Genomic DNA, 17,177 nt, shown 5'->3' with positions numbered 1-17,177 from the left:
AAAGCGCATCACAGGTTTGTTCATGTCTCGAAAGGAAGTCTATTACTTGATTGGAGTTCCGAAACTCTGCTGGCAAGGACAGCTTTCCAAGTTTCTACAAAAACACCTTAACTTGTTGACTCTGGATGATCCGTTTTTAATTCGTGTGTTTTTAGTGCTTTCCAAGAATGTGGTAAGGGTCTGAGTTTTACTCGTGAGGTTCCTGATGAGGGTTGCTTACGTTACCTTGACCTCAGCATTAGCTTTAGTAGTAGATCACTATGCTGGACATACTTCCCTCGTTCAAAAAAGCCTGTTCTTAGCTATAATTCGGCCCATTCGAGAACCGTAAAAAGAGGGATAGCACTGAACTGCCTAAGAGCCGCTCTTCAGAAGTCCTGTGAACACAAAGTGAACGTGAGTGTTGAACAGCAGGTCCTCCGTCTGCGTAGCGCTGGCTTCCCTGACAGCATACTCGCGTCCGTCGCTGAGAGCCTTATTAAAGAGCTCCGGCAGGGACGCAAGACAGCAGGCTGCTGCAATGACGGCCCGGGGGGACGTCCGGTGCCGGTGCCCTACATGCACAACTTGTCCCATCGCCTCAAAAAGGCTGCGGGAAAGTGCGGCATCCGTGTCGTTTTGACAGCCCCACAAAAGCTGTCTAGGATGTGCCGAATGGTGAACAATGCTTACCAGGCAAAAACCTGCGCAACAAAACACGCCACGCGGTTTGTGAACTGCACCATCGGTGTAGTGTACCTGTTCCCACAGACCTGTGGTAAGTGTTATATTGGCCAAACAGGCCAGTGCCTTAATGAAAGGCTACGAAAACACCGGTCTACAGTCGCAGCTCTGATGGCCGGAGGCCATTTGGCCGCACATTGCCGCAAATGCAAAATAAAAACAGCAGGCGGTAATGAAGAAAAATGTGTTCCACTCTTTAGACACACCAGAGTGCTGAGGCGGCTTCATAGGCAGGGTGACAGGGAAATATTTGAGGCATTTTGCATTGACAAGGCAGGGGACAAGTGCGTGAGCACACCCTCAGTAGCCCTCACAAAAAAGGAGATAATCTATCTGTTGAAAAACTTGTGCATCAATTTGGTTTAAATGTTTATTCCTTGTTTTGACAACCTGCTTCTTGATAAAGTGGATGGGGGCGGGGGCACAGTCTCCTGAGCATGCGCCGAAAGCAAGTGTTAAAATCTGTTACGTGTGCATTAAACGTCAGTTGAAGTCTAGCGTGCTGTCTCGTCTGTTCCTTTTGCCTCTGTCCTTGTGCTTTCCACGCTAGTAGCAATGTAGCAGTCACTAACGAATACACACCAACTAGCCCAACTGTCTTCCATGATCATAGACTGTATGTGTCGTCGCTTCCTTTTCCCGTTTCTAAGCGCTGTGTTTTATCATGTTCTGTTCCTTTTAAAGAAAAACTGAATTTGGGTCAGTTAGTTGCTTTTCGTTCTTGATTTTAAAGGCGCCAAAAGCCAGTGTGAAGCAAAGAGGGTCAGCACGAAGACATGTACTTCGTCCTGTCGCCTCCCTTCGTGTTCCATTCTGTTTTTTGGCGCCTTTAAAATCAAGAATTTGTTTTTTCCCCCTCGTATTTCGCCGCGCGTGAAGTGAACGTCAGTTGCCAGTGAGCGCTGGTCCTGCGTACGTGTTTCATGTCTCGTTTCTGCTATGCAGAACGCACTCATTAATGCAGATGTCAATCCTATATTTACGCAGCAAGCTGCGGCGCTGATTGCCTCAGAAGGTGTCGACTCTGTTGACAGCAATAACAGCGACTGTCGTGTTCGCGCGCGCACCGAAATGCGAGCCACAGCGCAATAATTTGTTTAACCTGCTTGTCCGACTTCGTACCTTGCGCAACTGTTTTTGCGTCTCTTTTACCGGAGACAGACAAGAAACGTGAGGTTAGAGGTACTGATACTTTGAATTTGATATTATATCGCAAGCCGGCGAAGCAGGCCGTAAGCCACATCGTGAGGCTTGTGTAAATGCTTGATATATTTTATCAACGTTCAGTATACTCTGCTGAAGGAGGCACAGCAAAGCTGAATACTAAAGTAGGAGCGCCACGGTAGCAAGATGAAGATCGGGAGTTTCAAATTGTAGGAATCGTCACGCGTCAGTTATCAACTACCATTGTTTATCTCAAAATTAACCATAATTAACAGACATAGAAGCTACCAGAAGGATGCCAGACCTAACAAAAAAGAGACCACTTGATCAATGTTGCTGTTGAGGGGCCTTTTTCCACAAATAAAAATGCCCGTTACTCTTACAGGGGGCTCACTTCAAGTGAGAACCTTCCGAAGCATTATCTGTTCGGGCAAACTATATAGCGACGATGAAAACCAATCTACGTGATGTTGATGGAAAATAATGTAATTTCGTGTCGCGCACTTTGTCTCCTTCGCTGTAGCATAGCTGCATGGGTGAAACCGCTGTCTATATTACTATCTGTACTATTCTGTCTTTCCACACAGGTTCTATCTGATGAAATTCAATTGTACCACGGCCTCATCAGGTACGACGTGTTCACCGGAAACCGGCAGGCTTTGAGGTCCTTAATGCTGGATGTGGCCAGGTATGGACACAAAGACGGTAAAAAAGCAGTGAGCGTTGGTAAAGAACACACGAAGTACCAGCTTACGTGTACATATTCAGCACGTGTTTGAGCATCCAACTGATATCTGGTCCGCGCGCAGCACAGCAGCTAGGTGCCAACGAATGGTTCTATCGATTTCGGTGTGTGTCTGCGTCTCTCTCGGCGTCGGCTCGTGATCCTCTTATATCCGCGCGTGGCCGTTGTTGCTGATGCCGGAATGATGAGTTCCGCATAGGCTCATGTGGCTAGAAATGAGCGTCGAAATGTCCGCTGCGCTGGCAGTGAGGGCGAACTCTTCGGTGTCTCTTGACCCCTAGGCCTCTCCTGTTGCAGGAACTGTCTGTCCGCCTTCTCCGTGGATTATTCGGACCTCTTGCTCTGTTCTCGTGGCTACTGTGTGTTCTTGCGCTGCATTGTTTCGACAGGCAGCCAGCTTCTCGGCTTTGCTTCTTTTGGAGGGGCGATTACCTCAGGCACTGCAAAGGGCAGTTTTATGATTGTGCGGGATTCACACGGACGATGTATTCCTCCTCAGTACGTGGCGACAGGGCATCACGTGACGGCAACGTCACGAATTTGAGGGCGGCGGGAAGGAAACCTTGCTTGTGCGGACAAAGCTCGTGCTCTACGGGACGTCCACGTGGCGTCCCTTCTCTTAGCCGGCGGTTTTTTTGGTAACAGTAGCGAATGTTAGACGAGAGGCCCCTATCGATTGGGAGTAGAGGGGAATAGCGGTGCGCCAGTGCGCAGCCGCAGGGCCATAGCGACTCTCGTGTTACTGTTCTGTGCATGCGCACTGGCGCCCCCTATTCCCTTCCCCCATAACCACTAAGGTCCCCCTATTCTTAACGTATCTAATTATGCACCTATCGACCCCTAGCTGCCCATGTGAATTGGCCGTAGGGTATGGAGCTCGGCCGGCCGTCGAAGTCATGCACGTTCGCTGGAGTGGGGCGGAGTTCTCCACAGTGTGGGAGTACTGCTTAACGTGTTCATTATTTACGAGGGTGCGGCGCACGTGGGTCTCAAGTGCGCCTTCATGAAATGTGAGGAGTGGGGACGGTACAGATATGCTTGTAAATTCTCTACGCGCGAGCAGGGTGAAAAGTTCGAGTTTTGCGCCATTGAGTGAAAACCAGCCGGTGTGTTTGTTTGTGTGTGTGTTAACACTCGATGATGCCCATAAAAGATTTCGTCGTCATGACACCTGGCAGATGACGGTTAAATTAATGATTGGTCACGCGAGGTTGCTCGGGAAGAGCAACCTGGATCGTGCATTGCCTACCGGTGGCAGCCCTTGCCATCGCGGAGCAGTGGCGCACCGCTTAACCGCTGTATATATTACTGCGCTATGAGTGGTATGAAGACTCCCAGCGATCTATGAATGTAAAGTTGAGAATGACCTCTTGCAGTTGGTCGGAGCATCCGAATGCAACGTGAGGCGGCAGTTAGTCGGGGAGGGGGGCGCGGGCCGCGGTAAGACGGCGACGGCCTTCACGAACTTAGCGTGTAGATCAGAAGGGGTGCGGCGGCTACGTAGAGCCCTGCAGAGGTAGAACTGCCAGCTGCGTGATATTGGGTTACATCACGCCGCAGCACGCGGTGACTACGTTCACGAAGTGAGCGGGCTGCCTTACGATTTCGCACACGTGAGCAGTCTTAACTGTCCCTGCCGACTTTTTTATCCCCACTAATTTTCGTTAGGTGTTTCATGGTTGAACGGCCAGTAGATGTTCCACATTGGGTATCTAATAGAGTATTGAGTCGACGGCACAATGGACTACGACACAAAGTGTTCAACCGATGCTAGTCGCAACGCTGTTTGTAGTTGATGCTGTCGTGCAAGCTGCTCGACGAGTCACGTTACCAAGAGGAAGAATACAGCCTTCCTTGTTGCTTTCTGCCAAGAGCTGCGCCCTATGTCTACTTCAGAGATGCGTAGTTGTTGACACCCGAACTGAACACGAAGAAATAAAAGTTACAATAGCCGACTTACACTGCAAGCATTAGAATAATACTCGTGCGAATAGATATTTCCCAAGTTTCTGCTTGGTCTCAACATTCAAGTTTTCGCAAAGGCAAATGAACTTGCAAATTTAAAGCTACACATTCGCTATAGAGAGAGATGCGATCCAAAAGGCAGGCTCTTGATTGGCTACTTCTCTATAGAGATGCAGATGAGCGTCCCTCACGTTTGAAGAAATGAGCCTATATTCTAATTGCTGTTCCTAGCATCCAGAAAAGCGCCCGCCAACATCTTTCTTTCTCCCTCTTTCTCAGGCCCCAGTTAGCGATAAGCGCATGCTCTAAATGTGGAGTGCTATATCACATTATAAATATGGAAAGGAAACAAACTGCCGCTCTTCAACACACATCAAACACCATATGCACACACGCATATACTGTTCTGTATGCTTTATAATGTAGAGTGTTGAAACTTTCTAATATTCAATTTTCTTTTCCATGCGCAGAAAGCCGTCAGTCACTTTTGTCTACCGGGTATCGGGAATCAGCCGCATATTTACCCATCCTTATGTTGACAACTTTTACTCGAAGAAATTAGGCGAAGAGAACTTGGTGAGTTTGGTGCACTGGAGCTCAAATTGGCTCACTCTATGTTTTTTCAGCACAAATGGCGGGTCACTGAACGCGCACACTGGAGCAACATTCTTGAGTAAATGTTAACTGCGGTAAATGTTTTACGTCGCATGTTCTAAATTTTTTATCCAGAAAGTATGGCTTAAATAATAAAAGTAAATTGTCTGAGTGAACCGAATCGCAAGTTTGACCCCACTTTATTTGTCTATGTTGATACAATTTAGATTTCAATGAATGCCACGAGCATGAGTATCTAACACCAGCTTTTAATACGAAGGTAACTCTGCACTGCTTAGCGCTGAGTGATCGTATTTGTATAACAGTGACACTAGATCCTCACACCATTTTTTCGCAGGGTTGATTTGAGCACGCATATGCGGGAAAAATTTTTTTGAAAGCATTAATTTGGTCTCCTGACGTTGGAAATCATTTTTACGCATGAATACTTGACAGCTATTTTACATTTTAAGGCTCACAAGTTTCATGAAACTCCTTTTAGTTTTATGTAGCGGCAAGCAAGGAGCTTTTCATGCGCGATTCACGAATGATGGAGCAAAATACAGCGTGCGGTTCCTGTTGGGCGCTTCTCAGAGAGACGCCTTTCTTTTCAGAGTTCCGTAATCGACAAAGATCTGGTCGGACCTCTGAGGACGGCGACCGGCCATCGGTCTGTGGCCGTATCCATGACGCTAATGGCGAGGCGCTGCCCCGAGAACACCGTGATCAGCTTCGCGGCACAGAGCGCCTGCTTCGATATCCCTTTAAACATAACGCATGTGAGTAAGATGCGTCGGCATACTCGTCCAAATATTGTTCTGAAAGAGGTACACACAAAAAAATTTTGACGCCATAGCGTTAAAAGCCCCTTTACACAGAAAATCGGCGTCGGGGTTGTGAGCGAAAAATCACGAGCTTGGCTCTGGCAGGCGGAGCCCAGAGAGCAACCTAGGAAGCCGATGGGCCACCTAGGTCACGTGACCTTGCGGCGTCATCAAACCGGCCCACCGGGTAGTGAGCACACTTCCAACTGTGGCAGGTGCCGTTAATGATTGGCCGCTCGGCAAGAACAACCTGGGCCGCACGAGGCCCACCGCAGGTAGCACCTGCCATCGCAGCGCTGTGGGGCATCGCTTAACCACTGAAGCACTGCTTCAGGAATGGTATGGGGACTCCCAGGGATCTATGACTGGAAAGTAGCTAATGACGTTGTGCATATATGGCAATTAAACCGTCACGTTATCGCGACATTCCCTTAAAGCGGAGGTCAAGTGTTTCCTCCAATTCTTTGGGTGTCCAATTTGGAAGATGTCAACGGGCCTAGTAATCATGAAATTGCGCCCTATAATCAGTGCGACGCGTTAAGGAATAGTTACAAATGATTTTGTATCGGCAGTTTCGGCCTCGGTTGGCGCCAGCTCTGTAGTGCACCAAAAGGTCACGGTCGACCTGCCAACCTGGGGTAGTGCAGTCTGATGACGTCGGCGTTACCGACAAGCCCTCGTTGTTACTATGACTAACCACTGGGTTCGGTGACGTCACAAAAATTCGGACAAGTGCGTCTTGACGTCACTTTATTCGGGTACAAACGCCGAGCGGGTCTTTGGAAAACATTCAAAATCATATTAAAATATGATTCAATCAACGCCTGCTGCTGTAACTTGCTACAACCTTACGCCGTTTGCGTTCGAAATTTTGTGTCTGTACCCTTTTACCAAAATTCGACTCTGTGACTCTTTTCGGCTATGGTTACTTAAGTTCGGCAAGAAAAGACGCCTTCATTACTGAAAAAATTGCATTTGAAGTTTTTCCCGCCATTGAATTTGAAATTCGTGATGTCTATAGCGAAAATGACTCCGTGATCAGCGTATGTGGGGGTTTAACGTCCCAAAGTTGACCGGGAGTACCCGGGTTCCAATCCGACCGCGGCGGCCGCGTTTCGATGGAGGCGAAACGCAAAGGCACCCGTGTGGTGTGCGATGTCAGTGCAGGTTAAAGATACCCCGGTGGTCGAAATTATTCCGGAGCCGTCCACCACGGCACCTCTTTCTTCCTTTCTTCTCTTAGTTCCTCCTTTATCTCTTCCCTTACGGCGCGGTTCAGGTGTGCGCTAAGATGCGAGACAGATGCTGCGCCGGTTCCGTCCCCCAACAACCAATTTTCATTTTCTATGAGGGACACTAGTGAAGGGCTCAAGAAATTTCGACCACCTGGGGTTCTTTAATGCGCATGACACTGCCTAGTACATGGGCCTCTAGAATTTAGCCTCCATCGAAATTCTACCGCCACGGCTTGGTTCGAACCCTAGTCTTTGAAGTCAGCAGCCGAGCGCCATAACCGCTGAGCCACCGCTCCATGATCACCAGTTGGAAGCTGTTTCGAAAAACAACCGTTTATGTGCGAAATAGATCTGTGGTGCAGAATTCCGCAATTATTTTCAGTTCTTGACAATTTTGTAGCTTTTAAAAGCACTGTTGACAGTGTAAATATCCTGTTTGTCATCAGAACACCGTGATATATATCGATGCTGGCCAACTTCCATTTGCCCTCAGACTTCCTCAAAATGTGGACCCACCGCAGCGGTGGCCTAATGGCTGAACTTCCACCTCTCGTGCGGGAGGCGCGGGGTATCATCCCCAGTGCCGCCAGCTTCCCCTTGCCTGGTGCTCGGCCTAAGCACGGTGAAATGCTTGGGAAATGGGTTTTTGGCCCCTCCTTGAGCGAAACGAAAAATACCTTGTGCCATGGCGCTCTTTGGCCGCAGATGCCCTTGTGCCATAAAAATTCACTATTATCTTCATCATCATCAAAGTATGGAACCAAATTGTTGCTGCCGATTTTTAACTCTTAACCGTGATTGCGTCATTGGCTAGCAGAACAAAAAAAAATGACGCATACGCAAAGGAAAATTTTTTAGCGGCATTCTTGAATAGGCATGATTTCAGCATTCACAGATCTTCCTCAGCTGGAGTTTCTTATTAGGAGAAAAAACGACGAGGCATTCCTAAACTCACCCGGTGTGGTTTCATGGGTCAATGCAACCAACTCCCATCAGTCTAAACATTTTTTCGCTTTGTCGCGAAGCTACAAAAGTGCCGCAGACAAACCACGCTCTTTCGTTAAGAAGCTCTTAGCCGCATTTAACTAAGCGCCTCCCTTACTCTTAAACCTCTTTTTGGCTCCCTAAGCCAATTTATTGCAGCTAACCTGTGCTGTCTGTTTTCCTGCGCTGATTGTCAAAGCCCAATGTTTTTCCATTGACGATCAGACAGTTGCACTCACTATTAACGCTGAGAACATAAAAACACTGGAGAAATATACTTTCTATAATTACACGCACATTTTCATACACTGGTCTATAAATGTTACAGGCTGTTATTTTGGAGCACACTGCGTAGCATTTGTAAGACATTTCAGCATTTGATCTCCAAGAAGTGTCTCCTGTCAAATATATTAACACTGTAAAAAGCGACATGCGAAAATAGAAGCAGAGAAGACTAACCGTCGCTTGCAATTAAATCACGACTAATTAAATCTGAAGTGAAACAATAATTCACCGACCATTACGATACTCAGGGATGCGAAATTTGAGCGCAGCTTTGTACATGGCCAGCATTCTCGGACAAAAATTTTGAATATTGAGAAATTCTTAAATACTGTTATGGAAATATTGATGATAATGGTCAATTCTTCTGTATGTAACAAAATCTGTCTTTTAATGTGTTTCTAATGGCCGCATCGAGCATTTAAGACTGCCATAAAAAATCAATCGGGAACGCTTTTGACGATAGGAAAAACATTATTAGGAAAAAAAAATGAGACTGCCATCGGGTGGTCTGCGGATATATTAATTCTTACACTTAAAGCTTAGATTATATGAAAGAAGAAAAGCGTTCATAAACTGTTTCCCACTCATAAATGCTTTTGTCCAGAATTGTTGGGTACGACTGAGCGATGAGCTTTTGCTTCCGGGGCGTGAACGGCTGCGCCCTGTCGAAGGTGGCGCCTAGCCTCTGATCGAGCGGCGGCACGCTAATGCTCCCGCGAGGATAGTATATATGTTTTTGTCTACTTTCGGCGCCCGGTTACGCCGACGGCGACGGCTACGCTGGGCGAAGCTCCATAAGTGTACAAAAAAAAGATAAAAGATGTCGAGTTATCCCGAAATAAATCAGGTTGCTTATAGAGAGGAACTGCCCTTTCGTGCGAAGAAAGCCACTCGCGGCACACACCCGCACGTGACAGTTTAAGAGGGAAAGCTGGCTGAGGCCTGAACATTTTCCTCCTCTAATCTCTGTGTCTTTCTGCAAATATCTAGGAGTCGCTGAATACCGGAAGAGTATTGCAGGCCGCGAAATGCTCCTACAGGTGTGCATCACCTGCAGAAGCCACATGTGTAAGACGTGACTGTGTAATGTACTCTGAAGTTTTTTTCCGATCTTGATGACACCAATTTCTTTGTTGCTTATCAGCATCAGTTTAGATCAGGGAGCTCTTGTGTTACACAGCTAGCTTAATTTTCAGAAGACATATTTGGCTCACTCGATTTTCAGAGTGGCTGCATTCTTCTTGATTTTCAGAAGGCATTGGATAATCTTTGTCACGCCCTTCTCTTTCATAAACTATCCGCTCCCGATTTACCTCGAAATGTTCCTTTCTGACTACAAAAACATCTCACTGGCCGTTCGCAGAAAGTAATAATAAATGGAACTGAATGTGCTGCCGCTTCTGAGTCATCCGAAAAACCACAGGGCGAAGTCTTAGGAACTCTTCTTTTGTAATTTATATTAACGATTTTGGTTCCTGAATAACATAAAAAATTAGACTGTACTCAGACGACTGTATTTTGTACAGAGAAATCAAAAATGAATTAGACCAATTAGCTTTACAGTAACACCTCGATAGTTTATCCAGTCGGTGTCAAAAGCGTCTTATGTCTCTAAACGTTCCCAAGTGCAGCTAAGTGCGATTTACCAGAAAGGGATACCCCGTCAAATCACATTACCACATTAATGGTCAGCCCCTCGCCCATGTTAACAAATATGAATGCTTATGCGTAACTTCTCCGCGGAATCATCACGTTCATTGTAGAACCCAGAAGGCAGGTCGCGTTCTTAATTTCAAGGAAGCTCTGCAGATCGTTAAGGCAATGTTATCTACAGTGTTTCATCTAAGACCTTACACAATTTGTAAAAATTGGCTTTTTGAGTTACAGGATCGCTGTTTTCGGTGTAGCATTTCCAGAGGTGAAGTACATCAGAGTACACCTAAGGCGTGCTAAGTGCAGGTCGGTTAAATAATATTGAATAGTTAAGTTCTTAACTGTTACTGTTGGGTAATTAATTATTGAAAGGACTGTAGGCCACCGGGAGTAATATCCATATCAGCTTTCAGAATTTCGAAAACGTGGTTACCCTCAGCACTGTGGTCCAAGAAATTTTGCCTACGCCACGAAAAAATACGAGCGCTTTCAAGAAGCTTGAAGGCAAAGCAATCTCTCCAGTGCACGTAACTCTTCTAAATAGCCAAAATTTGTTGTGCTGCAGCAGCGGGGGGTACTGCGATTATGAAATTCTAAAAACTGATATGAATTTTACTTACGGTTCGCTCAATGCCTTTCAATAATTGAGGAGCCTAAAATTATTAATTAAAACGCTAACTATTCATTATAGTTTAACCAGCCTGCTAGTTAGCAACCCTTGTTGTATTCTGTAGTACCCCACCGCTGATATTGCTATGGCGAAAAAGGCCGCCCTTACAAATCAAAAAGCCTATATTTAAAAGTTGCGCAAAGCCTTATGTGAAACACCCTTTATAACAAATGTCTGGCCTATCCTCGAATACGCCTGCATTGTGTGGGACCACCACACAGAGCATGTCATTAATAGCTTGGATGCTATTTAGAATCGCGCCCCTCGCTTTGTAACCAGTGTCTACCAATTTACAAGCAGCATATCTGATTTTAAACGCCGACTCAACTGGGTGGAACTGTCCTCACTTTTCGCCTCACATTTTTGCTGGATGTACTGTACAATGAAACACCGTTAGATTAAAATTCATATTTACGGGCATGGAGTTACGTGTTTGAGTGACGCGATCAGTAGCTTAAAGATCAAAGAAATTTTTTCCCGCACGTCAGTATATAAGAATTGTTTTTACACCTACTATCAGTCAGTGGAATCGGCTGCGTCCTGACGTCATTGAAACTGCTGATAGCGCAAGGTTTTCCGATGCACTTTGTCGATATGTATAGCTTTGTACATTTTTGCGCTTGCTTGTGTCCACTTTGCTTGTTTTCCCGTTTTTGTTGCCTGTGTTTTTTATTTGCAACTTCGATGCAATGAAGTGTTTGTCTACTTTACCATACCCCCTACTGTAGTGGCCATCGCGGCGATATATGTGATACTTGTGTTTATTGCACGTACAACTTTCGTGTCGTCAAATTTTCCTCCATTTTACGGCGTCCCGCTCCCCTCCCACTGCGATGCCCGCCCGGCGATATGTAGGTACAAGAATAAATAACTAAAAAACGAAGCGGAAGTCCCACGGCCTTGGGGGTAAAACATAAATGCAGAAAAGCAGAAAGAGCTGTTAAGACCACGGCCCTTGTACCCCTCAGCGACACTGGAGCAAGCAACTTTTCTCTTGAGAAAACACTAATTATATTAATAATTGGTTTTTAGGGCAAGGAAACGGGGCAGTATCTGTCTCAGATATCGTTGGACACCTTAACCGCGCCGTAAAGGAAGGGGTAAAGGAGGGAGTGAAAGAAGAAAGGAAGAAAGAGGTGCCGTAGTGGAGGGCTCCGGAATAATTTCGACCATCTGGGGATCTTTACCGTGCACTGACATCGCACAGTACACGGGCGCCTTAGCGTTTTGCCTCCATAAGATCGCAGCCGCCGCGGTCGGGTTCGAACCCGGGAGCTCCGGATCAGTAGCCGAGCGCCCTAACCACTGAGCCACCGCGGCGGGTGGCTTCCTTGCTTTTTTCTCAACGGATAATTATGAGGTACAAGAAAGAAAGTTGAATTGAATCTGTAGATATAGAAAGCAAATGTAAAAATGTATACACAAGAAACGTTTACCGGATGTTTACCGGAGTGCTAATGCCAATGCCAACGATAGCTCGCGTGGTACGAAATGCTGATGCCAGTCGGCGAGTTTTTAGCTACCGTAGCGGCGCAGTGCTGTTTGTTGCGTTTATGCTGCTACATTCATATTAGCGCGATGAGTAAGCTCTTTTGAATTCCTTGTGACGTTATTGTGTTCAAATCAATCAGTGATTGGCGTTCTGAGCTGTCAGCACGGCGCATTGCACCTGGTGTTTTACAAAGATATTGACGCCGCATGGACGCGAAGCGTCTCTTTGGCAGCTGTCGCTGAAGTCGTAAAACAGAGTTTTTACGGGCCGAAAACACCCCGGCACACAAAAGGGCGGCAAATGCTCAAGCGACAAAATATGTCTGACGTTGGAATGATAGTTTATGGGAGTTTAACGTCCCAAAGCGACTCAGGCTGACGTTGGGTAATCCTTGCCTTCACGTTGTCTTCACAGATATGCACGGTAACTCCGGCCTTTGTCCACAGCCTACACTTTTCGCTGATGACTAGACGCTACGCTGGTGACGACACCCTGACGGAGGACGTTTTCTTTGAAGTGGAGAAAACTTTTGCCACCAAGGTTGGTCACATGCAGTCGCGCAGTGTCTGTAAAGAACGCACCCTTTCGTTTAATACCTGTCAGTGCAGGAGTCGGAGGGTAGAGCTATCCGAAATGCTGCCAGCGTCGAGAAATACCAGTGTATATGTGCAGCCTGATTACATACAAAAATGTTTTTGCATGGCTGCCCTTGAACAGAATATCAGGAATATATTTTCGTGTCATAAAGAATAACTACACTTTCGCACAGAGAAAGCCACAGCACAGCAAGGGCCTGGAGTTGAAAGCTCGAGTGCTAATTTAGAATTATCTTTAAATATGGAAAACATACTTCTTTATTTCATAATTCTCAAACGTTGTTCAAGAGAGCTAAAAGCTTGCGGTTACTAATGCTGTGCTAAACCGTTCTAAACAAAAAAGAAGCTCTTGACGACTTGAGTGGCCCGCTGCATTGACAGACTCTTTTGCTGGTGCGAAACAGCCAGACATCAGCCCCTGTTCTAGGGATAGCGGAGTAGAACATTGACATTCATTGTTCTGGGATGACATGCAAATACCAGTGGTGGATGTCCATGGACGCTGTTAAGACAATTTCAAAAAGTTTTGCTTTGCAAGGGAAAGTGTGGGTCCTCGCAACTTCACAGCAGGCAAGTTCGTTCAGTTTTATCCCTAACAAAACTACGGAGCAGAAAACAAATGTTACCAAACATTTTACGTCTGAGCTGGCTCTCTTCCGCCATAAGTTCTAAGACCTGAAATAGCTTTGCCATGTAAAAGCGTGCACAATAATTCTAATGGTAAAGAACATGAGTTTATCAATGACGCCACTACCATGAAATGAGAAAAGGCGGCATGGCTTGTGGCTATTGATTATCTGTTTTTCCCAAGCACATGCTCTGTATGGTGAATCGCTTACTGAGCTTCTGTTTATGAATATTTTTTGTGCATTCATGCGCAATGGCATGTATATTTGCACACTGGGACATGGTTTATTTAGACATAGCCAAGCACTGTCCCGTACGTTTTGTTGCCAAATCTACTTGCAGTAGCGGTGATAGAAACGGTGTTCCTTCCTTACTCAGCGAGAGATCTTCTGACCGATTTGCAAATAAGATATTGCCCATCCAGACGGGACTTAGTCAGTTTGTTCAGCTGACAGTTAAAAATTTCAGGCTGCATTAATGTACGGGCAGCAGAGCGGGACTTGTTCTTACCATAGCAGCAATTCTTCTTGCCCCAAATACGTTCAAAGCAGTGATGAGCTTAACAGCTATATAAGAAGGCGCTATAAAGCCTTAGTATTGTTGATAATATCACTTCTCTGAAAGCACACTCAGGGAGCAAGATCCGTCGCACATGAAGCGTTTCTGCTAGCCGTATAGGCAACTGAACTTCTGGGGCCCTGGTGATATTTTCCATATGACGGTTGTCATAATATGCACGTTTTCTGCATGGCTCATATGGAAACCTTATGGAGGTATATGGAGCCTATGCAGAAAACGTATGCGGAAAACTCGAAAAACATAGACTCCATACGAAGTGGTACGTCTAGTGCAGAAACCATAAAGGAAGGATACAGAAAACCATGCTTAAAATATGAAAAGGGTAAGAATTTCTCTCTATTTTAGCTAATGAAATGGGCTCCGTATTTTCATAATTGCGTAAATATGTGCGCCTAGTTCGGAAGACAGGAGCAGGGAGTCGTCTTTTAAAATTCAAACCGCAGAGAGAAGTAGCGTAGGGAGCGCAATGTGTGCCCGTATTTTGAGGTAATGCAGCTAACTCTTATAAAAGTGATCCACAGCCGATAGACTTATATATACTCTATTGCCTTCCTATAGGTAATTCCTGTTGTATATTTACAGCCTATAGACGGTATATGGGCAAAAGCATAGTAAAACTGTATGGCCATAAATCTATAGATTTTCTGTACACTGTCTCTAGGATTTGTATTGTCTTTAGCCCATCCTTTTGGATTTGTCTGTAGCTAGTCTATAGGCTTAATAGACAAATGTTCATTGACAGTCTAAAGACTGTCTAAAGAAATTGTTGTAAGGGAATGCAATTGATAGGCAGTGTCAATGGATGTGCCGAAGGATGGCTCCGTACAATACTCCCGTGGCGGCATGCACTCTCGCTGAATGCAGGCGTTCCTGATTCTGAGGCAGCTGCAGCAGTCCATGGCACCGCCCTTCACGTTCATCCTCGAGCGATACGAGATGGAGCCGCAGAGCAGAATACACTACTACAACCTGTACAGGCAGGCGACCGTCCAGTGCGCGGCCACGCCGTTCGGCTTCACGACGCGAACAAAAGCAGAATTGGCCAAGTTATGACAAAGGATGGCCGTCCAGAGCTACTGCAGCAGCCACGAGATCGGGCTGGTTCCTCTCAGCTCGCAATGCATTACAGAAACTGGAGTGCTCTTGTTTAAAACTCGGTTGTCCTACTCCTTTCTGTTCCCACGAGTGTCAGCAGTGTAAAGCAATACTTGATGCTTTGTGTAAAGCAGCGACAGGCTCAATGTTTTATGTATTTCGCAGTTCGAGAACAAAGCATGATATTTTAGAGAAAGCATTAAAGCCTGATAGAAACTCCGCACTCTGATTCCCTTGTGGCATGCGTGGAATTAGAGTCGTTTTTTTTTGCATTCACTACACTACCGCATGTGTACAAGCCTTCTTTTGTATGAATTTCACGTGCGAACTGTCATAGCAGTCGCAATTTTCACTTGTTTATCTATGGCAAGCTTCACTGTTCGTGGCAAATAATGTGCACTTTACAAAGCAGCTTATTTCGCTGGCTGCTTCAGTGCGGCGTGCTGCGGAGCTGGATCGCTCTTTTTTGGTCCGTCTAGTTCACCGGGTTCCTGCTTTGCCGGGGCCTGAAAAGTTTGACCTCTTAACATCAGGCACCGCCACCTTTAACGCGAAAGCATTAAGGCTCCCGTTCTGCAGGAAATCCGGCGTCTTGACCGAAAAATCACATAATCTGGGACTGCACGGAGGATCCGGCTCCGGCAGATCTTGTCACATCTCCCGCGCTTGAAAAATGGGAAGCTGTTCTCGCCAGCTCGGGACACGGCAAGAGCACAGGAGGTAGCCGACTAACGTAAACTGCTGGCCACCTGGAGCGGCTGAAGTGACCCAAGAAGATCCCCATCTTCTTGACAATAAAGTTTTCTCTCTCTCTCTCACCGGAGAAGCAACCTTGGTGGGTTACCTAGGTCACGTGACTTTGTGGCGTCGTCATGATCTCCCCGCTGGATTGCTAGCAAAAGTGCCACCATGACTAATGGCAGTTCAGTTAATGATCGGTCGCGACGGGTTGCTCAGGATGAGCAACCATGGCCTTACAAGCTCCACCGGTTGCGGCACCTGCTTTTGCAGTGCTGTGGCACACAGATTAACCGCTGCACCATTGCTCCATGAGTGGTATGAGCCACGCCCCCCCTCCTCCTAATTTATGAATAATAAGTACAAAATCAATTATTCCCCATATGTGAGCGTCAATGCATTAACGGAATGTTTTCTCATTACGCCTTATAAACGCTTACATAATAGCGGGCAGCTGTTCGGAGGAGAAGGTATGTAAAAATACACGGGCATGTGTACATTTTTGGTGTCGAGTATCATCTGGTAGTGTCCGAAAACACGAATCATTACGCAGAGTTTGCATTATGCTTCATAAATCGGCACACAGTGGGAGCTGCTGTTACAGATCTTACTACAGGAGCACAGGAGCGCCATTCCTGCGGTGCTGCGCAAACTCGTACAGAACGTATACAGCGGCCCTGGGACCGCCACGAGAGTGTTGGATGCCCTCACAGAAATAGCTCTGCTGTACAAAGGCTGCGCAAGTTGTAGTTTGCTGCGGAACAAAATTGATCCGCTCTTTAACCCCGCAAAATTTCGACCACCGTGTGGTCGAAATTTCCGGAGCCCTTCGCTACGGCGTCCCTCGTAGCTTCAGTCGCTTTGACGTTAAGCTGTCATAAACCAACAATAAACCAGTTTTTCTCAACATACTACTTCAAGCAAACTTGTGTTAAGCTCCTGAACCGGTTTCTTGCGGCTGGTTTGGCCAGTCTGCTTGCCACACTGTAGGGCAGAAATGAGTAAAGCGAGACAAACTGCGCCACCGAATCATTGCGATGAAGGAAACCCAGGAAATATGGACAAACGCTTTGTTTTCATGGTTGCCACCATGCGCGGATTGGCGCTGAACACTACAAATCACCGCGTGATTTAGAATGGTCGGTACGTAACACATTGTCTATGGCCCTCAGAACTGGCTGGTGTGAGTGCAAGAAGCATTTTATAGC

General features: G+C 46.3%; 1 protein-coding gene across 1 annotated transcript; it reads left to right on the top strand.

Moving 5' to 3' along the window:
* The first annotated feature begins 645 nt into the window (after positions 1–645).
* On the top strand, positions 646–15,319 carry LOC144123826 (uncharacterized). The gene is made up of 7 exons (XM_077656566.1): positions 646–757; positions 2,273–2,286; positions 2,475–2,575; positions 5,068–5,173; positions 5,806–5,970; positions 12,749–12,874; positions 15,001–15,319. The coding sequence occupies exons 1-7, from the start codon at positions 646–648 to the stop codon at positions 15,187–15,189; spliced, it is 813 nt and encodes a 270-aa protein (XP_077512692.1). The 3' UTR covers positions 15,190–15,319.
* Positions 15,320–17,177: the final 1,858 nt, after the last annotated feature.

The sequence above is a fragment of the Amblyomma americanum genome, chromosome 3, assembly GCF_052857255.1.
Source record: "Amblyomma americanum isolate KBUSLIRL-KWMA chromosome 3, ASM5285725v1, whole genome shotgun sequence".
In the NCBI taxonomy this organism is placed as follows: domain Eukaryota; kingdom Metazoa; phylum Arthropoda; class Arachnida; order Ixodida; family Ixodidae; genus Amblyomma; species Amblyomma americanum.
Note: the sequence above shows the minus strand (reverse complement) of the source record. Positions and strands in the feature narration are given on the sequence as shown.